The sequence below is a fragment of the Idiotropiscis lumnitzeri genome, chromosome 14 (assembly GCF_059441095.1).
Source record: "Idiotropiscis lumnitzeri isolate Australia: NSW breed Sydney's pygmy pipehorse chromosome 14, RoL_Ilum_1.0, whole genome shotgun sequence".
Classification (NCBI taxonomy): Eukaryota; Metazoa; Chordata; class Actinopteri; order Syngnathiformes; family Syngnathidae; genus Idiotropiscis; species Idiotropiscis lumnitzeri.
Window position 1 is genome coordinate 13,725,975 of NC_142404.1, and position 22,703 is coordinate 13,748,677.

At 40.6% G+C, this 22,703-nt stretch overlaps 1 protein-coding gene across 4 annotated transcripts in view; it reads right to left on the reverse strand.

The window, feature by feature from the left end:
* epha3 (eph receptor A3) overlaps positions 1-22,703 on the reverse strand; it is a 78,769-nt gene that overhangs the window by 8,149 nt on the left and 47,917 nt on the right. For 3 of the 4 annotated variants that reach the window (XM_088314251.1, XM_088314254.1, XM_088314255.1), the window contains 10 exons: positions 20,921-21,045; positions 15,852-16,014; positions 15,606-15,711; positions 14,797-14,861; positions 13,022-13,147; positions 10,941-11,126; positions 8,573-8,634; positions 5,155-5,364; positions 3,514-3,663; positions 3,228-3,421 (listed from right to left, as the gene is read on the reverse strand). In XM_088314251.1, coding sequence (XP_088170377.1) covers positions 3,228-3,421; positions 3,514-3,663; positions 5,155-5,364; positions 8,573-8,634; positions 10,941-11,126; positions 13,022-13,147; positions 14,797-14,861; positions 15,606-15,711; positions 15,852-16,014; positions 20,921-21,045 — 1,387 coding nt within the window. The remainder of the gene's footprint in view (positions 1-3,227; positions 3,422-3,513; positions 3,664-5,154; positions 5,365-8,572; positions 8,635-10,940; positions 11,127-13,021; positions 13,148-14,796; positions 14,862-15,605; positions 15,712-15,851; positions 16,015-20,920; positions 21,046-22,703) is intronic. The other variant, XM_088314253.1, reaches the window with a different exon arrangement.

A 22,703-nucleotide genomic window follows, 5' to 3' on the forward strand; every position in this document is an offset into this window, starting at 1 on the left:
ATTTATTTATTTTTTTAATGCAATATTACTGAGGGATGCTATCTGTTGTATATTGGCACATTTTGTCAGATAAGATATTCATTTTTGGGTTCAGTACCAAACTGATTCCAGCTATGTAGCGTCGCCCCGTAAAAATATATTAACGTATTTTCAGCCTGGTTTGCACCCTGTTTTTGTTTTATTTATTTATATATATATATATACACAAAAGGCCGATAAACTTAGAGGACGAAGAAAATGACATCTGAAAGGGCGAAAGGAAAAGAGGAAGATGTGTTTAAGTCTGCGGGTGGGTGGCACATTGACAGAATCGTTCCGTACCAGATCTGAGGCATGCGAAAATAGCGAGCGGCCCACAGGAGCAACTAAGCAAGACTGATTTGTGAAAAACAAGCAACTCGGGCCGTGCAGAAACACATAGGGTCATCTTTAAACCAGATCCTACTTAAAAGAAACGTCAAACAATTAAAACCTCTGCCCCGACATGTTGGTTTTAAAAGCGTCTTGATCATCTCTGTGTATTTGCTCCGTTTCATTCGTTCTCCTCTGATCTCGTCTCCCCTTTTTTCATCTGCTTTCTCCTTGACTTTCCTCTGAGGTGTAAACTGCAAACGACCTTGTTTTCCTCGCCTTATCATTCTCTTTGTTTGCGCCGTTCTTGCATTTTCAGCTGCATCGCCCAGAAACCCAAGGCGGGATCACTAGTAAAGAAGCAAGGAGATCTGAGCAAGACGGCAAAGGGAATTTGAAAAACCCCTCGCCGATCTTAACACCGTCAGAGTAAAGAAAACACAAGAGAGAACGTAAAAGTACCGTTGTCAAACAATAAACATTATACCCCCCCCCGTTCACTTTTTATTCCCCTCCCTTCCACACGATTTGTCATTCTTTTGACCTCCGGATAACCGCAGCTGCGTAACTCTTGTTTTTAGTGATCTTAAGGGAGGAGAGGAGGCAAGGAGAAGAACTTGAGCAGGACAGCGGGAGAGCAATTCATCTCTGGCTGTGCGACCGGGACAATTCCCATGGAGTCCCTCAGAGAGGAGAGGCTGATACAAAGAGCCAGCGTCGGCCCTTTAAATTGAATTTCTGATCCGCCTCTGTTGGATATGATGGATGCGCTGTAGCGTTAATCAGGAGCACTCAGGTGGTCTGAGGGAAGCTATTAACCTGAAATACTTCAGGTGTGACGTTATGATTTTATCTCACCCGTCCGTGCATGCAAGATTGCAACTCGGGATATTTGATGAATATGATGTGCCGTAATTGAAACGGATGTATGGAATATTTTTACTTAAGAATATTGATTTATTTAATGACGGGCTGATGAGTCGCACTCTAAATGGTATTTATCGCTCATGTAATGGTTGTGCAGATGACAGCCTTATTTGGAATGCATGTGCAAATCTGATCATAACAAGAGATAAATTCACATTGCCACGTGATCACTTTTTTTTTTTGGCGTGGCGTCAATTAGTGAGCAAAATTTAGCATATAGTGATTTTCAATCAATTTCTATTTATTTAATTATTTGGAATTTTCTGTGCTTAGGCATCGATCAGTGTTTGGGATATTACAAGCCTTCCTATTTAGTTTGAATATTTTTAATCTTTACATCCACCAGCCGAGTCAAAAAGAATGAATCTTTGACGTCTTTATCCGTCAATGGTAGTAAACAAGTATAAAATAAAAACAATGAAACAAACTCAACCGGATTTTTCATTCACAATTTGGCTTGAATTCCAAATACATGTGTAACCGTACAAAGTCTTGACAAAGTCGTTTTGTTTGACAAATTAACATAATTTGTAGAGCACACACATGCATTATTCAGTGATGCCATTCTGGAATTTCTGCTTTGCGACCACTGTACAGCCGGCATGATAGACAGTGCCCTCCAGCCCTGTTTGGACTGTTGTTGGCCTATAATTAGTCTCTGACAGCCAACCTTGACCCACTGACCCCAGAACCTTCCCATGCAGAGACAGTAAACTCTGACTGGGTCCCACCCCTGAACCCTGCAGATGCTATACTCTGGTCCCAGAATCTTGTCTGGGTGTGGGGAAGAGGGGGTGCTCCATTAGCCGGCTAGGACAGCTCTGTGACAAACGAGGTGTGCAGAGTTGAGCGCAGCTGCTCCCACTGCGCAACTGCCGCCACGCACGCACACACACACACACACACACACCCCCACACCCCCACACGCACGCACACACACACATGCAAACTTCCCATAAATCAGCATGCGAGACTGTGTCGGCCAGCCGGTGCTCACCCAGTGTTAAAAGCCAATCAGGAAAATTACATGCAAACTCCAAGGGACCTATTTTCACTTTCTTAAGAAATCATTAGTCAATGTTATGAGCTTTGACGTCTCCATAATACCACATGCGGCCGCTGCAGAGCCTTTTGCCTGTCCTTTGCTTGCTTCCTGCCTAAACTGACAATTGTGCAAGTACTGCCCTCTGTTTCTCCAGGACAGAATGGCGGACTCAGGAAAGGAGCAATACAGAAATACAGTAACCGACATTTTTGATGGCGATAAGTAATGTACGGCAAAATATCAAGTAAAGGTCGGACAGTGGGCGAATGGTTAGCACGTCCGCCTCACAGTTCTCAGGTGCAGGCTTCGATTCCTGCTCAGGCCTGTGTGGAGTTTGCATGTTCTCCCCGTGCCTGTGTGGGTTTTTTACAGGATTCCTCTTACATTCCCAAAAAACTATGCTAGCTTTATTGGGACACTAAATTGGAATTGCTCATCATAAACTACATTAGTCATTTCCTAGGGGAGTGAAATAATTAACGAGCAAAAATCACGAGACGTCGCATTCATTTCTAGACTTTTTTTTTTTTTTTAAGAATGTGGTTTCTAAAATAAATTAAAGGTTGTAAAATTATAATACCGTACTTTTCGGACCATAAGGCGCAGTCGCAATGACCAAGTTTTTTTCTCTCCAATTTCCATATCTAGGACGCACCAGGTTATAAGGTGCATTACAGCACATTAAGCGAAACAAAATCATACAAAAAAAGTACAAAATGGTTTTGTACATGCAGTAAGCAGCTCTTTTTTTTCCAACATGGAAAAATGCTGCTTATAGAATGGTGTGGCTTGTATATCTTTTTTTTTTTCTCAAAATAAGTTGTGGCTTATATGTCCTTATAGTCCAAAAAATACGGTAAATTAAAAACATGTGACGTTGTCAACATCCCAAGACTATCCATACCTTGATGTGGTGTTTGCTGTAATCTTCAGACTCCCCGGGTTGCGTATAAGTTTATCCAGGATGCTGACTATCTGTTCAAACTTGGGCCGGTTGTTCCTTTCTTTCTGCCAGCAGTCTAGCATCAACTGATAAAGTGTAGCCGGGCAGTCCATGGGTGGTGGAAGGCGGTATCCCTCATCTACAGCTTTTATTACCTTGGATCGGGAAAGGAAAATAAAAGCATGGATTAAAGCTTGACATTACTATTGCGGATGTTTGCCTTCCAATAGGCCATTTGTGTACTCACGTCTTGATTGGACATCTCCCAGTAAGGCCGTTCCCCATACGACATGACTTCCCAGAGCACGATGCCGTAACTCCAAGCGTCGCTTGATGATGTAAACTTCCTGTACGCAATCGCTTCCGGAGCTGTCCACCGGATTGGGATCTTACCTCCCTGTGAGACGAGCAGTCAGGGAAAAATAAACGAGACGGACGGAGGTTTAAGCCAAAATGTGTGAAATATCAAAGTCAACTCAACTTAAAATGGGACGATATTACAATGAAGCTGTAAAATGATGTTATAGTTGAATTGCGTCCAAAAAGTTGGCACGTCCAAAATGGGATTCTGTATGGGGCAGTCAAGCGGTTCCGCGAACTCACCGAGGTGTCCAAATGTCTTGATAAAATGATTAATACATTTTGTTGAACCGAACGAGTCCCGAGCCAACGCTGATTGTCTTGTTAAGTGACGTGTCAAACCAATTCACACCATGGTCCTTATAGACGTCCCGTATCGGTCCGACCGCTGCGGGACCCCCAAGAAGCCGCTGAGTCACACGTGTTCAACTTTAAAAGGCCATTATAGATTGATTGGGTTTCCCACACTGGCATGTATTCATTCCAAACATTCATGAAATATGTTCCCTAAAAAATAACACATCTTTCAAAGCTAATCCAAAATTTCCTGCAACATTTCTTCCCGTAGCGGCTGCTTCATTTGTCATTTTAGCCGAGCGACGGGACAAAATGAGGGACACGGAGCGGAGGGAGGGAGGGAGGCGGACGGCAGCCAAAACTAACAAAAGTCATTGGCCAAGAGTATTCTGTTCATGCATGGTGGTGTGCAGTCATATGCGCTCCTCTACAACAACACACATGCTCGCCGCTCAGAGGAAACACAGTGAGATGTATATGACAGAGAGAGAGAAAAAAAAAAAAAAAACTAAATTGCACACACGTGTGGATTATAATATTTGATGTATGACTGGGGTGAAGACAGAATTGCAACACAAACAGACTTGGAACACACACATCATAACTACTCATATGTGACAATCCGCTTCCCTGGTCAAAATACTTGATGAATTATATCAAAACAACCAAATATGGACTGCTCTTTATTTTATCGAATTTATCGAGTAAGATAAAATTCCCACGTGAAGCTTGGTCAGTTACTGTAACATTATTATTATTATTATTATCGTGTTATATCATTCCATTTCACGTCGTATTTCGAGGAAGGCAAATGGCACCCGGGCTGTTTATTTGACCAGCAATCATTGGTCGGCAAATTGCCGCATGCTCGAAGGGGCTGCGTGTATAGTCTAGACCATATTACCCCTGTGATGAAAATGACCACACACATGCTGCAAAATAACACAGCTGTAAGTCGGGCGCATGCCAGGCCTGCTGGTACTGTAAGTGGGATGCCAGTCAAATGTTGGCAGAGAATTTGTTTCGGGTTCCAGTATAAATATTAGCAAACCACTGCCAATCTCAGAGTATGGTCATATTAAAGAGGAGAACAACAACGACGTGGCTCTCTAATATAGTTAATTTCTCATTGTATATTATTAAAAGCGAAAAACACACTCTTAATTCAGTTGCTACCCCCCCAGAAAGTCTTAGTTGATTTCTGCCGAGTCGGGTTTGTGTTTGAGCTCACCCTCGTGGTGTAAGCAGCCTCGGGGTCATCCTCCAGGACTCTTGACAAGCCGAAGTCTGACACTTTACAAACCAGGTTGCTGTTGACTAAGATGTTTCGTGCAGCGAGGTCTCTGTGAACGTAGCCCATGTCGGACAGATACTTCATGCCGGAGGCGATGCCACGCAACATGCCAACCAATTGAATTCCAGTGAACTGGGCGTCGTGTTTCTGGAAGAAAAGAAAAATGCAAGGTGAGCACAAGTTAATGTCACTCTTGAAATTTGTTCTGACAGGGATCACAGGTTTGACCTTGGAGGTTATTTGCAGGAAACATAACAAAACATAACCAATGATTTGTAATCAGAGATGGACATTTCAGCCCAGGCGGATGCCCATTTTGGAGATGGAAGATAAGAAGTTTTTAAAAAATAGGACAGGAAAGGACGGATGTGGGTTTTTTTTGTCCATCTCTCCAGAGAGAGAGAGAGAGAGAGACCAAAGTCGGCAAAACACGGAAGTTATAGTGCGGCTATGTGAAGAAGCACCTGAGAGCCAAAATATAAAATATAAATATAAATATTTATTCTGAGCAACGGGATGAAGTGTAATAAATACAGCCATCTTTATAGTGCAACCCTGGTCCAAGCTCATCGGTGCCTCGTGTGACAACAAGAGTTTGAGAAATGTTCCAGTAAGCTTTGTAATGATAGCTACGTTCGGCATTGTTCGGGAGGAAAAGAAATTGTGGCTTTTAATCAGGTGTGTTTAACAGTCTGGAAATTACGGTAAGTGGATGTGAATAGGAAATTAGCCTGCTAATAAACTTTAAATGTTTATGAATTATGACCCTTAGCTTCTCATTTTTTTAAATTTTTTGGCTTTGTTTTTTGGCAGGCGGGACGGACTGATGAAGTGGAAGGATGAGGACGAACATGTACAATGGTCGATCATTTTTCGAATACGGACGGAGGCACGATGACGGAAGGGTGCCCAGGCCAGGAGGACGGACGGGCAAAAACAGGGTAAAGTACCCATCTCTGTTTGTAATTAAACTTTGAAGAATCACCTTTGATATTTTGTCTGACATTTAAAGCCAGAGCTGACATCCATAGTATCATATTTACTGATATCAATTTGAAAAATCCCTTAATGTAGTTCGTCCATGTGACTCCTCTTTGTGTATAAAATTTTTAAAAAATTCAATTAATTTGCTAGGCACACCAAAATATTAATACCATTTTCTATAATAAGTCAAATATAAGAATGATTGCATTTTTCAGGTCAGCGGTCACTCACGCTGGCTTGGCTCTGTTTGAGTTCACCCCAAGTGCATTTGAAGGGATTCATCCCATTCTTCACAAGATGAATTGATGGAGTGCGCCAATGCATTTATTAGGCTGCACGTTTGCAAGAGAGAGTAGCACAAATAAATAGACACAATAAATACACTTTCAGCCATTTATCATGGCAGTCGGGAAGTGTGCAAAATGTTTTACGAGCTGCTTTAAACTTCTTTGTCATTTGCTACTGATAGATGAATACAAAAGCCTATGAGTCAATTCTACCGCGAGTGACTCAAGAGAGATAATGTCCGCGGAAATGCGGTGTCTTCACATCACATCATTTTCACGACAAGAATAAAATGAGTCTTTTTTTTTTCTTTTTTGTTTGTTTATGAACCCGACTTGACCATCTCATTTGGACAGCAGCAGACCACCTGGAATTGTCACTTCAAAGGCTTCCCCCAAATCCGACATATGCTATAATGCATAAGCTATGAGTTTGTGTGCGTGTTTGTGTGTGCGTGCGCATATGACACATCTACAGAGATGAAGTGCAGGCCTCGGGCAACACGCCAGCAAACAGCGACTCCTCCAGGATGAACTATGATGCAGTGCAGACGTGGTAAAGGGCTAAAACATGAGTCGGCAAAGCTTTGATGTCAGTGTTATGACTTGGCGCTCATGCTTTGACTAATTTCAGTGAGGCGGGTCACTCCTTTTTAAGAAGCAGAGACATGGTTAAAAATAAAAATAAAATAAATAAAAAAAAAGTCCCTCCCTGAATGACGAATGTGCGAATGAAATGGAGAACTGAAGAAACTCATCGACAATTATGCTGATTACACTTTACTTTTATGAATGAGGACGCTGACTAGTTGGAGCTCGACGGCAACGGAAAGACATTCAAAATAATATTTGTTAGCTCTCTTTACGTGACTGTGGGAACCCAAGCTGGGAAAAGTCTAAAAAGAGCGTTCGATATTTTTGTCTTGTTTTTAGCAACAAGGTCACAAAGGGTATTTTCCAGTTTTTTTTTTTTTCTGGAAAAGGCATAATAATGTCAGCCTCGCCGTTGGTGCGTGCTTACTGAATTCGAAAAGGTAGCTGGCTAATGAGCCGTGCCGTAAGCAAAGTCACCGCTGTCTGGAGAGGCTGTGATTGCCATGCGGTTATTGTCGTTATGCTTTGCTATGACGCCATGACTGCAATTCTTCTTCATCCCACACGGACCATTTCACGTTGACTAAAAAAAGATATCGCGTCGTCTGACTCACAGTTGGAATTAACAGATGTGAAGTATGATCGCATAACCTTGTTTAATTTGTTTTCTCTTTTTGTCCCAGGGCCTCTTGCGAGGGATAATTTTAGTTGTAAATGCTACGCTAAATGCAAATAAATGGACGCAATAAACAAACACTTGTTAAAAAATAAGTTTTGAGGTTAAAGAAGCCAATGAAAGTCAGTTATGTGCTTACGTTTTTGGATTTGTCACTTACTTATGATGCCACATAACTGCATTAAAGTTGAGCTAATTTAATGCTTAAGTTGTTAAGTAGTAATAGACTGATTATCAGCCGGGCTAATTATCGGAGCGTATGTTTGGCATTTTGCCATTTCTCGGCATTGACACTTTTCTATTTTTTAATTTTAAAACAAAGATGCGTGAAATAAAAACATTTCAGTTAAAGTGGCTTTTTAGAAAATTATTTACCGGAGTAAATTTAAAGGAGATGTTTGTTCATGGGAGTTCCCTGCAATTTTTGTTAGCCTTTAAAAAATAAATAAATAAATACAAATAAAAAAAACAAAAAATCAGATTTTACAAGATCTTAAAAAAAAAAAAAAAAAAAAAAAGCTGAGTTTTTCAATGTAAAAATTTGGACACAATTATACAGCTTTTTTCTACAAATGAATATCGACTTCATTTATCGGTTATCGGCCTCCATGACTACTAAAAATCAGCATCGTTATCGGCTATCACATATATTGTTAAGTGGCACAATATTTCCCTTTTTTTGGGGGGAAGAATTAGGATATTAACCTTTGGTATGAAGTAGGGTGTAATATTCCCATCATTGCTCAAAAATATTTGACTATTGGCGACAAATAATTTTGTGATTTTTTTTTTTGCATATTGTCATGAGAGTACTCACCCTTAAAAAGCTGTCCAGCGAACCGTTCTCCATGTACTCGGTGACAATCATGACAGGTTTACCTGCAAAGAGGATGACGTCAATGACTTATTCGATGTTATCGGTGCAGCTACAATATGAATCCAATTGCAATCAATTGAAGAAGTTTTCACATCTCAGAATTTATATTAGTGGCTCGAGAAGGTCAGCAATCAAGAGTGACATCTTTGTATCAAAACGACCATCCAGCATGCGGTTTAGAAAAGGGAGGAAGAAAAAAAAAAATCGCTTTATGCATTTTCTAAACCAGCCATTGTTAAATCAACAGGCCCGGCGTCAAGACTTGTTGTGTCCCAGATGGCTTTGTTGTCACTGCTTCACTCTCGACTTGCCACTAGCCATATGCTCCATCTCCATTTTATCCTGATGAATTTGCCCCTCGTCTCCTTTCCGCATCATGTGTGAACTGTCTTCACATCTGGATCAGATGTGCCACAAGTGATGGAACTGCGTGTTAAATGGAACAAATCTATCACCCTCGATGAAAGAAATAACATTGCCATCCCCGGTCGTGATTGATCACTTTAATTAAATAAAAGCAGGCTGTGACCGAATAGATCATATCAATTACGTTTTGATCGGGCAAAAATAAAAAAAACAATGATGAGCTTATTTTTGTCTATACTATTCTATTCCATCAGACATTGAAAAAAAACTGCTAAGAGGGGAAGTCAACAACAAATGTTTCATTTCATTTCGATTGATTCATTTGACGTTGAACTCAAAATAATCCAATGTAACATAATTTGTCTCAATAAACTCACAAAGCTTACTTTTACAATCATAGTTTATAAACCCGTGCTTAAACTCCTGCCTGCATTTATTTGAGGATGATTTCATAATAATTGACTGGAACACACACACATGGGTTCCTCCCTCATGTCATCAAGCCGCTTCACTTGCATCCCTTTTTCTCCCTTCGCAATACAAGTAAAGATGAAGGCCTTGCAGCCCCTTTGTTGTGTTCATTTGGATTACTGAGGGTGTGCATGTGTGTGTGCGTGAGCATCAAACATTCCCGTGTGTGTGTCTCTGAAAAAACGTAGCCTTTGGATCACCCAAAAGCAGCAAGGTAAATGGGGTGTGAAAGTCCCAGGATTAAGAATTAACAGGAGCATCTTAATAAATCACCCATGTGTGTGTGCGTGTGTGTGGGGGTGCGTGCGTGGGGGTGTGTTGTATGAGTGCAGGGCAAATGAACCTAAAATCATGCCCTGCTTTTGGGCTGCTCCAACTCATGCACATATGTTCAGGGTACCCCCTCCAAATGTTCACTCACTTTCTCAAACACCAATACACACATGAGCGTGCATATACACGCGCACACAACAATATGCAGAAGAAAGGACCAATTAATTCTTTTGCAGCAAACAATTGGGGTTTTATAGTGCTGTGTTGGACATGTTAATCTAATCAAATAAATAAATAATTTCTGAATGTGTGTGTGTGGGTTTTTTTTTTTAGCAAAAAAAAAAATGGATCTTTAAGCCGTCAATGGTATTAAATGAGTTAATCTAATCAAATAAATAAAGAATTTCTGAGTGTATTTTTTTTTTAGGTTTGAGCCTGGCATTGACTTTTTTGGAAGGGAAAAAAAAAAAACTGTGCTGGTACTTTCTGCAAAGTCTAACCATCCAGCTGAACTGAATTAAAAAAAGGGGGCATGGAGCAATTTAGACAGTGAGATCACACAAGAGAATAAGAGAATTAGACTGAGGGAGATTAAACAAGGGAAAGCAAAAAAATTGAGGACAATTAAGTGAGCAGAGGCTCTTGGTGTTTTAGTCGCAGTGCTTCGTAACAAGGCTGGTGCCTCGGGGAAAGATAGAGGCCAAGCATGTTTCTCAGCGACAAAGTTCAGACTCATTATTTTGTTTTTTTCCCCCACTCATTCCCTTTTAAAGACTCCTTCTGTGCGCTGATGATAGTCCTATAAAGAGACCCGGAGGGGAGCGAGCGAGAGATATGGATTTATACCCACTAAGGACACAGCTTTGATCAGGCTACATTGATCTGCAGAGATTTACACCACGGCAACTCGATAAAACGCCGGCCATTTTTCCCTAAAGTGTCGGCCACTTTAGGGCCATTCGTCAAAGACGTTTTCAGATCAGAATCGGTTAAAAAGACTTCGGAGAGTATGGATGTGTCACGGGATGTGGATACAAAACATATATCGAAGCGGTCCTCGTGTGTTCAATGAAATTCTGAACATTTCAACAAAGAGTTAAACATGACTTTGGAAAGGAAATCAATTCGCACACACACACACACACACACACGTTACATTTCTACACTAGTTTCTTTGTGAAGAATTCCTTTTACTTACTTCGTGTGACGACACCCTCCAGCCTGATGATGTTGGGGTGATCAAACTGTCCCATGATTGACGCTTCAGCAAGGAAGTCCCGCCTCTGCTTGTCCGTGTAGCCTCCTTTTAGAGTCTTGATGGCCACACAGATCTCCTTCTTGCTGGGCAGCTTCAGACGACCGCTGCACACCTCACCAAACTCACCTAAATATCGAACAATTTAGGAAAAGAGTTGCCAAGATGGAAATTGTGACTTTCCGTCTCAAAGTCTCAACTTACGTGATAAGTGCATTTCTTGATTAAAATAAATAAAAAATGCCTAATGGGTAAAATTCCGCTGGTGTTGACTCAGCCTTATTGTGTGTTAGCACAACTGGACGCAAGGTGACTCAATACGCTCTGATTAGAATTCCTCGCTGGTGAGAGGATGTGTGCGTGTTTACTTCATCCCGTGCCAGTGTGTGTGTTTTGCACAATGTACAGTAAGTGGTGCAGGGAGACCGCATGCTTCAAATGCAAGCATCAATGCGGCAGCTGGCGACGGGGATTTTGGCCCAGCTTTAGACAAGTGGATCAAGAATGCGGACTTGACAACGTATATGCATATGGAGCGCGAGGTGATGTCAGAGCTAAGACATTTGGAGATCTCGCGCTTCCTCTGGCCTACACTATAATTTCCCGGAGCAACTCTGGAACAGAGAGCACGGGTCAAAATCTGGACGTGAGGCAACGGGGTCTGGAAGAATTTAAGCCAGAATAATTACAACCTGTCTAAATACCAACATCATGCCTGTTCTTTCCTGCTCTGCTGCGTCCAGCGGTGAGCAGACGAGACAGGGTAAAGGAGCTTTTTTTTTTTTTTTTTTTGTGGTCACCCCCAGAGAGTAGAGATCTCATTTTAATAAGGCTTGATTAGGGACACTCATTCACTTCCTGTTCTAAGTGGAGCCGGGTATCTCACTTTGATGGGAGAGTCCGATTTAAAAAAAAAAAAAATGTGTTCCGCCATCACCAATTTGCAAAAAAGATCAAAGTCTGGTTAAGCTAAATGAGACAGATGCGAACTTAAAAGGCCACACTGCATAAAAATTAATGGATTGCACATAGTGTACAATAAGGTTATCTGTTTAAATGGCATATGAATTGCAAACTAAATTGTTTTAAATGACCTACAGCAGTTGAATATAAAATAAAATATCATTAAAGAGGTACTGGCATTAATGGAAACAAGGCAAAGTGACTGTTTTATTATTTGGAGTGCGCTATTAATTCATAAAGTAATGTAATAATGTAATGGTTCATCAAGACTTAACAAATTATTAACAAGCTAAAAGGTTGACCGTATTTTCTGGACTATAAGGTGCACATGCGTATGAGCCGCAGCTACTCTAAAGAATAAAAAAATAAATAAAATAAAAAAATAAATAATAAAAAAAAAAGATATGCAAGCCGCACCAGGCTATAAGCCGCAGTTTTCTATGTTGAAAAAAAAACGAGTTGTTTACTGCATGTACAGAACCATTTTGTACCGTGAATCCACATAAAGGTACATAAACAGATTGTTAAAACAGTGCCTTTTAACACGGCAACAACTTTGCCAATTAAAAAAACATTTCAGACTCATTTAGCGTATTTCATGAACTATAGAGCGCCCCTAGTGGTGAAAGAAAAATCCACAGTAAAGCCGCATACACATTTTAATTCTCCATATGCAGAGTAAGACATGATGCTTGAAGGGAAAATTAAGTAAAAGGAAAACAAAACAAAAACAAACTTACTTCCCTTTATCATTCGTGTTCCTCCATCTAAGTGTTGTAAAGTCGCCCGGGCATTCAAATTAATTTTCATTCCCCGCAGTACACTTAACATAACCTGCCACTGCACTTAAACCCAGGAGCCTTGCATGTGCTCCATTTTCTTTTTTTCTTTGCACTTTGTGCGACTGATTTGAATAAAGCTAGAGTGAAAAAAAAGTGAATGTCAGGAAGGATTTTGGGTTGACCTGTTTTTTTTGTTTTTTTTATATATATATGCACTTGGATGTCAATGTATTTTTTCTTTTTCTTTTTTTGGACATTCTCAGTATAATTAATTCTTACCTGCTCCCACCACTTTATCAATGGCTATGCAGGAGGCATCCAGCTCCTTTGCAAACTCATGCACAGCCTGGCTTGGATCCTCATACGTGTGCGGGTCAACGTAGGTCTTAATACCTGGCAGACGCACTGGAGCAGGAAAGAGGAGATCACATGGTCATTCGACAACTGTCACTTCTTAAACAAATTCTCAAAACGTTTCAACATGAAATCCTTGGAGTGCCGTGATTTAATCAAATCAAAACAAAGCAAAAGATTTGTTGCTTCCAAATTTTAAAATGATGTAATCTCCTTTGTCTCGCTGAGTTTTTAACATGTCAGCATACACGAGGATACTCTGCAGACGCCAGTTAATATCGCTCGAACACATGTTACAACAGCTTTACAGATGTTCCTAAATGATGATAAGAGTGGAATATAGCCAAGTAAAAAAAAAAAAATAAAAAATGAAGTTGATCAATTTAGGGGAAAAAAATCCAGCCCAATCATGACCAGATGTAAATTATACTTTGCTGCTGTTCATTTGTGTTACATTGTGTCATCTTGCCATCAGTGAGGAGAAAGAGGAAAGAGATGACAGGAAATTGCATGGTTTTCACATTGCAAAAATCTTCTTATTAGATTCAGTGTTACCTCAGCGTGCAGTTATTCCCAGTCAGATGAGAATTCATATTCACTCAAGTTTAGAAGGGTTAGGGCTAGTCATTGACTGAAAAAAAAAAAAAAACACTTTTTTTTTTTAAATGGTCACAATCTTGACCCGTCTAAATTTTTCATGAGCAGGATTGTGCTTCTGTCTTGAGGGGGTTTGTGGTTTATACTTAACATCTATAGTAAATAAAGAAAAAAGTTACAAAAGACGCGCTGTATCAAAGGGGCGCAGCACAAGTTGAGGGTGCTATTTCTGTATTTAATACTGAATAATACGCACCACACTACGAGGCGCATGCTAGCTGGCGCATGCTAGCTGGCGCATGCTAGCTGGCGCATGCTAGCTGGCGCATGCTAGCTGGCGCATGCTAGCTCACGCATGCCAGCACTCATGTGGAGAGAAAACATTCAAATCAAAATATTCTGCAATAATTAAACATTCCTAATTCTGAATGAATATCATCGTGGTCCTGTGAAAAACACGTGTTTTTAATTTTCACGTTAATCTGAACGCAGGAACCACATTCACGTAAAAATAAAAAACGTTAAAAAAAATTGCGTTTTTCACAGGACAACAACAATATGTCTTATACATACCCGTCCTTTCTGTTCGGACGTACGTATTTTATTTTCATCTACTTTAGCTATTAAAATCTTTACTCTCTTTGTTTGCCTTGAACAAGTAATCCCTAAATCCATCCACTGAATTAACTTGAAGTACTTCTTATTACCGACGCAGCCACTGTACTACGGCATATTATTCTGTTGTAAAAGTAAGAAATTATCCAATTTCAATGAGTTGGTCTGAAAATATTTATTTTTACATTTATTTACCATAAATAATGTACATTTATGATGACGGGCCTCCACTTATTTCACCATACGTATCTATATAAAATAAACTCCTTGGTTCAGTAATAGTCAAGAATACAACATTGTCAAGCTTTGGGAACGTTTCCCATCAAACCGTTGTTTGTTTAGAAGTGTGAAAAAAAAAACGGTGAGAAAGAAACAGCGACGAGAATGAAACATTCAAGCAATTTATAATGCAAGCAGCTAATTGGAGTTCAGTGAACTGTAAAGTGGAGACAGGAAAGATTGAAGAAGAAAAACAGTCCAGTACTTACGGTGGCCGTTGCCAAAGTGCAGTCTTTTCTCATCAGGATGTTTGGATTTGCTGTGGCAACAAAACCTGCCAATCCAAATAGAGGAGGTCAGAAGCTGCGCCACATCGAATAAGGCTTCACCCATTGGTCCAGTTTAGTAAGTGTGTGTGTAGGTTGTGTTAAGAGTACAAAATCGTAACTCTTACGGACCGCGGGAGAATCTGTAATCTTTTTACCAGAGTGCCAAAACCATACTAATAACGTCTTCCAATAAACACACAGACAAATTGTTCATGCAGTTATTGTTGGGATCGCATCATACGTCATTAAATACGTTGATTATATTTAAGTTGATCTAAAGTTTGTTTTCTGTTTGGAACCATTATGAACCAAAATAGAGAAATAACACAATGTTAAAATTCTACATGCAAAAAAATATTGCGATCATTAGAATAACAATACTGGAAGCTGCAGCAAATCACCCCTTGAGGCGTGCTCAACGAGCTTTCATGGGACACAGTTTTGTTTTATCGTTTTTTTATAAGGCAGTTATTGTAAACTTGATGAGAGAATGCTGAGTTGGATTGTAATTTAATTTCAAAGTGGAATCCTGATCATTTGAATCAAGTGTGTTGCAGCAGCGGAAAACCAGCAGGACCCCGGCCCACGAGGAACAGGATTGAAGACCCCATCTTTGGAAAATCTATTAAGCATTCTTTCAATTAAGTGAATTATTCGCGATATTTCTTGTGATGCCCATGCCTAATCCATGCAATGTAATTGAGAGCGAGAGCATTGTGCCGAATAACGGCGCGGTGCCGTGGACAGACCTCCCAATCAAGACGTAGAGCAGCACGGTGAGCAGGATGATGGCCACGGCTGAGGAAATGGCGATGAGAACAACCTGACTACTCTCACTGGAGATGGAGAAGGCTGCTGAAACACACAGAGCAACATCGTCGTGAGCTGCCGGCGATACGTGCAATTATTACATCCAAAAAACGGACACGACGTCTGCTGGAATACTTTGCTTCGAAACCGCACTTGATATTTTGTGCATGGTAGCCACCACTTACAGTCAGGACTGGTCTCAAATTGGAAACTGGGGCTGCTGGCTCCGTATCCAGCTGCTGTGCGGGCTCGGATCTGCAGCAGGTAGGCAGTGTTGGGCTTAAGACCATTCAGAGTCACGTTACAACCCCGGGCCCGAAGGATTGTGTAGCTGGTCTCCTGCTCCTCCTAGCAGACGAGGCAGAAATACAGACAGAGAAATTAAATACATAGCCTCGGGCTGGAAATATTAATGAATCCAACATGCGCGGCGTGTCATCTGAGAGTGTGTCGCGTCCTAAGCGCACACACCCAAACAATGCCGACAGTTTGACAGCTTTCCCTTTATCTGATGAATTATGGCCTCCCTATTTTACGAATTCTCTCCTGCTGATCTGTGCTGATAAAGCAAAGCAAGAGCGAGCGGGTCTTCACCTTGCAACCAGATGTGGAATCTTGTACGAGAGATGAAAATCGCACTTTAGTTTCAGGTCTGTTGCGTGACATTTTCAGATGAGAGGATTGATTGACGGCGAATCAGTTTGCTAAGTTGAAGGGAGAGGCTTTCTATGTTGGGAATTTTGGCGTGGACCATTAAAAGGGGGGGGGGGTTGTTATTTTTTAACTGAAATAATTAATCAAAAATATTGTTACTCAAGTTACTTTATGATGTTGCTCTACAAGCCCAAAAGTAGCTTGGGAGTGTGGCTCTCAAACTTTTTACAGTAAATGCCACTTACACAAATGTTAGCTCGTCAAGAACCAATTTTAAGATACAGTAGCATGCAACAGTTTATTAAAAATGAGACAGATTATTATGAGCCACTGTGAACACTAATATTTAAATATGGGGTGATACAAAAAAACTTAAAAATTAACAGAACATTAAAGTTAAATGTACATACTGGAATTTTTAAAGGCAAATAGTTCTTAAAGGCAAATGTATTTCATTTAAAATGTTAAATATAACTGAACTCTACTTAGTGATTTTTTTTTTGCTTATCACGAGAGTATACTCACTACCCTCTGCACATATACAGTTATATCATGATTAGGACAGCCAGTAAAAATATTTGAGATTTGCAGTTGGAATGCAAACATCCTATCCAGTTTGTCCCTGCACCCAACTATCAGGAATGGGCAAACTTTTTGATTGGTGGGCCACAATGGGTTTTAAAATTGGACAGAGGGGCCGGACCAGGTGCAGATGGATGGAGTGTTTTGGTAACCTCACCTCATCGGAGAAAAAGAATACATTTAATTTTAAATGAAAATGAACAAAAGCATTACAAAAAAATATGTCTTTGACACGCCGCAGTGTTTAGAAAATAAAACATTCACAAGGTTTATCCATTTAATTTTTTTCAAGTTTGGCGGGCCGGATTAAAACGTTTCACGGGCCACATGTGGCCCCCGGGCCGTAGTTTGCCCACACCTGATTTAGAGTAATGACCACTAAGCCATTACACTAATCCCATATAAAATTTCTCCAATCTTCCCTTCCGCCACTGTCTCATCTTGAAACTGTCTTACGAGCCGTATTCCACCGATTCACAACAACAAAATAAATTGTTGAACAGTTAGCGGGACATAAAAAAAAAAAAAAAAAAAAAAGGTTCAACAACCTGAACTTGATTCATTGAACAATCCCGTGTTTCTCAACGACGGCAAGTATATAAAAGTCTAAACCAGGTCAAGACTGTTGAATCCTCATTCTCTGATTTATTTACAGTCCCTTATTGTAAAAGGCAACACACGCAACCCACAGGGCAATATGAAAGGACTTCACGCCCGGTAATGGGGGGATTAGAGTTTTATAGTGCACAAAGCTTTTTAAACTGGTATGTGTGTGAGGAGGTAACTGATACAGCAGGCCTGCATCAGGATAACTCTTCATCGCGACTATAAATCCACTCGCGGCTTGTCACCATTCAATGGTCAGGACAGCATGGGATCCCCTTTTAAAATCACACACAGGTGCGGTAAGACGACCAGTGTGAGCGAGGGAAGCAAAGCGTAGCGATGGCGCTCGGTGATTATGGGCTGCCCATGTGTGTCTCAGCACAGCGCTGTAGATCCGCCGTAATGCCGCTTTGGCAATCTAAACAAAGCTGAAGAAAATTATTGCTTGTATAAACATACACACAAAAATGCTCAACAGGATTCCTTCCATGTAAGACCAAATAAACACCAAACTTCGGCATGTGAAGGTCTCGGCGCTCCTGAGATTTGCGTTGGTAAACATGCGCGCGAACCAAAGTGGTTGTTCGCAACCGCAAATCATTTGGAGATTTTTCACGCCCGTTCGAGGCCGTCTTTGGTTAAAACGATAATTAAATCACGTGGAATATATCATTATGTATTTTATATTTAAAGCCACTTGGATCAAACCACAAAGAGAAAGTAAGGCAAATAAAGACAAAGTCATCATATTCCGCTTTGGGACAGCTGGCGTTAAGCGACACCAATTTAGTTCGATTTATGTTTTTAATTCTTCGAATGTTGTTTCGACAGACCAGTAGCTAAAAAAATCTGAAAATCAAACAATGATTTGGCCAGATATGAATGCCTGTCCCACATGATAAATGTTCTGTTTCAAGGCTCTTGCACGTCATACAAGTTACATCTTTTGGGATTATTCCAAATCGACAAAAAGCTTTATCTCCGATAAAGCGCATCTGCTTAAACGATAACGATGAAACCATTTCGAGAGCGATCCGCCAAAAGTGGTCGAAACGATCATTAAATGTGCTGATGTGTAATGAGTCCTCATTCCACGCGGCCTTTGAACATCATGGACAATCGTGTCCTCCAGGCGAAGAGGAAAAGGACATCCAGATTTTGACCAGCTTGAAGCGGAAAATCTTTGATGATGCAGTGAGTGTCTTAGTGCTTGTGGCATCTTGGGAAACTCGCACATCTGCGAAAGTACCATTAATGCTGAAAAGCACTTCCAGGTTTCCCAGCAACACGTGCTGCCACCCAGAAAACGCCTTTTTATGGCTACCCCTGCTGATGCTAGCAGGACGACACGCATTCTGCTGCCGTTTAGTTTACGATGGAATTTGGAGTAAAAAAAAAATGCTTGAAAAAAACGACGTGTAATGTAGCTCGCTTTTTCTCGGACAGGAAATTGTATTTATGAATTAAAATTTGATGTCCATATAGAGTGGCTTACAAAAGTATTCAACCCCTGCCACATTTGACACTTCAAACAAAGATATAAAATCTGATTTTTTTTTTTTTTGTGAAATGATAATGGAAATAAAAACCTGAAAAGTGGTACATTTGATATTATTTGGCAACTCACTCCAGAAGTTTCCTGAGGATTTGCAATGGATCCAATGTTGACCTAAAGCTCCTATCCAACGTCAAACAATTCTGAGAAAAAATGTCAGAACACCCAAAACCCCAAAAGAGGAACCAATGTTTTCCACGGCAAAGCCTTTTCATCAAAAGAAATCTGCACACGTGTCCATCTGTGTCACAATCCTCTTCTCAATATATGCCTTTGTGCTTGTTTCTTTCAACACCTTGTGTGTTCCAACATGGCCTTTACCTCAACCAGCCATCCAGAATACGCCGTTTTTAAGACTATCTCCCACCGGTGTCCTTGTTCACCCATCTGCATGGAAGAACCCTTTGTCTGACGTTTAAAATCACTAGCCGCTGTGGAGAACCCGCTGGAAAGTGTGTTAGAGTTTGTGTGCATGTCCTTATGTGTCCCTGGATGTGACTAACAAGAATTTATGCAAAAGGACCCGGTGCTTTACGCCACTTTAAAAACCCACCTTCTCATTTCTTCATCGTTTTGTAATGAATTAGCATCTTGCGGTTCGGTGCTATGTGTGTGTGTGTGAATGAAAAAGCACGGTATCAGTCATTAACTTTTCCCCTTGCCGTGTATTAGCATCTTAGGTAAGGGTGGCTGAGCAGGGAACGGAGTTTCGAGAGGCGACTGCTTCTGTCTGCCTACTAATCAAGAGATTAGGGGCCAGGTTTGGCACTGAGGCAAACTGTGATCTGGGGACACACATGTACTTTCTTCTCGCTCTGTCTCTGCGGCTGTCACATGCACAAATGCGCACACTCGCTTTCTCACGCACACACATCGTGAATCTGCTAAACTCGCATCATCGGCTAATTTCGCCATCAAATGTCAGCTATGGGGTAGCGTTGGTGCTGAAAGCCAGTGTAATTCGGCCGGTGTTAATTTCCCTCACAGAAGGAATGAACGACCCCCGTTTTGCGTCTGCCATAAAACATAAAACTCCATTAAGGAGAGGGGAGGACAAGATGAGAGGCAGAACATGAAACATGGCGGGGGGAGGTGAGAATAAGAGAAACGGCAAAGGAAAACATGATAAAGATGACAAGGCGAGGAATGAGAAGTGGATTGGAAGGGAAAGCAGGTGGGGTCGTTGAGGAAGTTTGGGGCTGATTTTAATTGGATATCCTTGATAACATCATGCAATTTGCCGAAACACAAGAATCGTTTAAATTTGTATTCATGGTTTACATTGATATAATGGTGCTTTGCTATATTTCTATATCACATTTAACCTTCATTCTACTGTCGAGGATACATTATTAGGAATTAAAACTGTTTGTTATGGATCAGAATCCGGAGAGGGTTCTGTCAAACACAATTTCGCTTTGGAACATTTTAAATCATTCACTACCAAAACAAAAAATGGAGCTTTGACGTCTTTAGCCGTCAATGGTAGTTGATAAGTTAATAGATGAAACACTATTGTGCAGTATTGTGAGTAAAAACCAAAATTCTTAAACAACTAACCTATCTTCTCCTGTAGCTACAGATGTAAAAATAAATATATTTAAAATTTGTATCGAGTTTTATAAAGTTAGTTTTAGTTAGTTTTCTCTTTCTTAAAAGCATTTTCATTGTTATTATATTTCTTTTTTTTTTTTTATTTATTATAGTCTTAGTTTCATTATTAGCTTTTCTCAACTATAACAACCTTGCATCAGTTACACTCCTGGTCAAATTTTTTTTTCATACCCCATATTAAAATAAGTACAGCTCATATTGCTAATAAGAAAAAAAATATCATGTGATCCAGTAGGTACCAACCTTTTCATAGTATTTGATCTCATAGTCGAGAATAATGCCGTTCGGTCTCTCCGGCTCCAGCCAAGACAAGGAGACACTATTCCGTGATGTCTTCTCCTTTTTGATCACGATTACAGGAGAGGGAGCTGGGTGGGAAAAAAAAAACAAAGAGAAAAATAGAGCATGTGAGACAGTGATTTTTCTATAGAGAGGTTCAGTGGAAGTTCAGTTGCCTGTGTTGCATCCTGGCAATTGTCTATGGTTCCTGTTCGGCTAATTCAGTTTTCTGCCCAGTGGGGCCACATTAAAGGATATAGCCCTAGATTGGGGGCTGTATATGGATGATTTACACAAAGTAGCAAATGTAAACAACACACACGCAGTTCTCATGCAAAGGCAGAGATGTAGGCACTGGAGGAGAGTGTTTAGATATCGTAATTCAGTCGAACTCGTCTATATAACTAACCCCCCCCCCCTTCCTAAACAAATACATGATGTCCCTCCCAATCCCCAAAGCGTAGTTCCTGTGTGCCGGAACACACTTTAGGAGGTAGAGGAGAAAACTTTTGTGTCTTCAAAATGGCATTGGTTATTTGGAAAGTCCAAAGTATAAGACCATATTGGAAAAAAATATACTCTTTGCACTAAGGCATAGGCAAATATATTTGGTGTTGAAGGTCTTCCTGTCAAGAAATATTTGTGGCTGAGTACACATGGAAAAATGTATTGGGGGCACCTGGACATGACATCAAGAGAACCGGATAATGTCAAGCCGCTACTTATTTCGCCCCCACGCTTTGAACTGTGCGGCTTTTAATACGACGTGAATTTTTACTGACGAGCTTCAAGCTGTCAATAGATTTACGTAAATTCTCGTCACGTCAGACCTGTGAAATTACCGACCAGTGGACCAATGAAACTCATTCACTGCCAGCCTTGGTAAAATAAATGGACTTTTTGACGTCTATATCCGTCAATGGGAGTGAATGAGTTTTAATGTAAATCCTGAAAAGGTATACAGCATTCATCCAGATATAACTTAAGGCTACCACACCTGTAGTGGCAGATTATTGACGATGTGATGTCTTGGCATGAATTTTGAAAGACAATGCGTCAGCTAACTTTCTGGTTCATTGGCCCCTGAATTTATTTTGCTTTGGTCCTTATGCTCCAGTTTCCCTCGACAATCGTTCACCTCAGGATGGTCGCATAGTCCCACTATAGTCAATTTTCTGTGGCCCACATGTCCTATATGGTCTTTCTACACTCACATTCTCATTTCCCATTTTTTTTTTTAAACTGCTCTCTAATTGCCAGGCAGCTCCAGGGTTAGATCTCCATCTGAGGCAATGACTTTTAATTTTATTAGACCACAGGAAAAAACATGTTTGTCTTTGAAATGTTCGAGCTTTGGTTGATTGGTATTGCAAAGCCACAAAGTGTGCCTTTGTGGGCATGGGTGTGTTTTTTTGTCTTCCCATGCATAGACCCAAGTGTATTTCTGCTGGAGTTTTTTTTTCTTCTTTTTTTTATAACGAATCCAGATGGGAAGAATCTGTTTCCATACCGCCCACTCCTCCTTTCCCCCTTGCTTCTGATAGTGAGGTGAAGCTGTGTCTTTTATTGGCACTGTGGTTTATGGTGGTAATGATTTTGTGTGTCGAAGTCGCTTGAGGGCGACTTCAAGTTCCGTGTATTTTCGTTTTGGATCGCCTTTCTTGATCCCCCACTCGCTTTTCCGTTTGACTACTGCAAAATGCTTGATTTGTTGTCTCTTCTTTTTGTGTCTTTTTATGACTTAGGT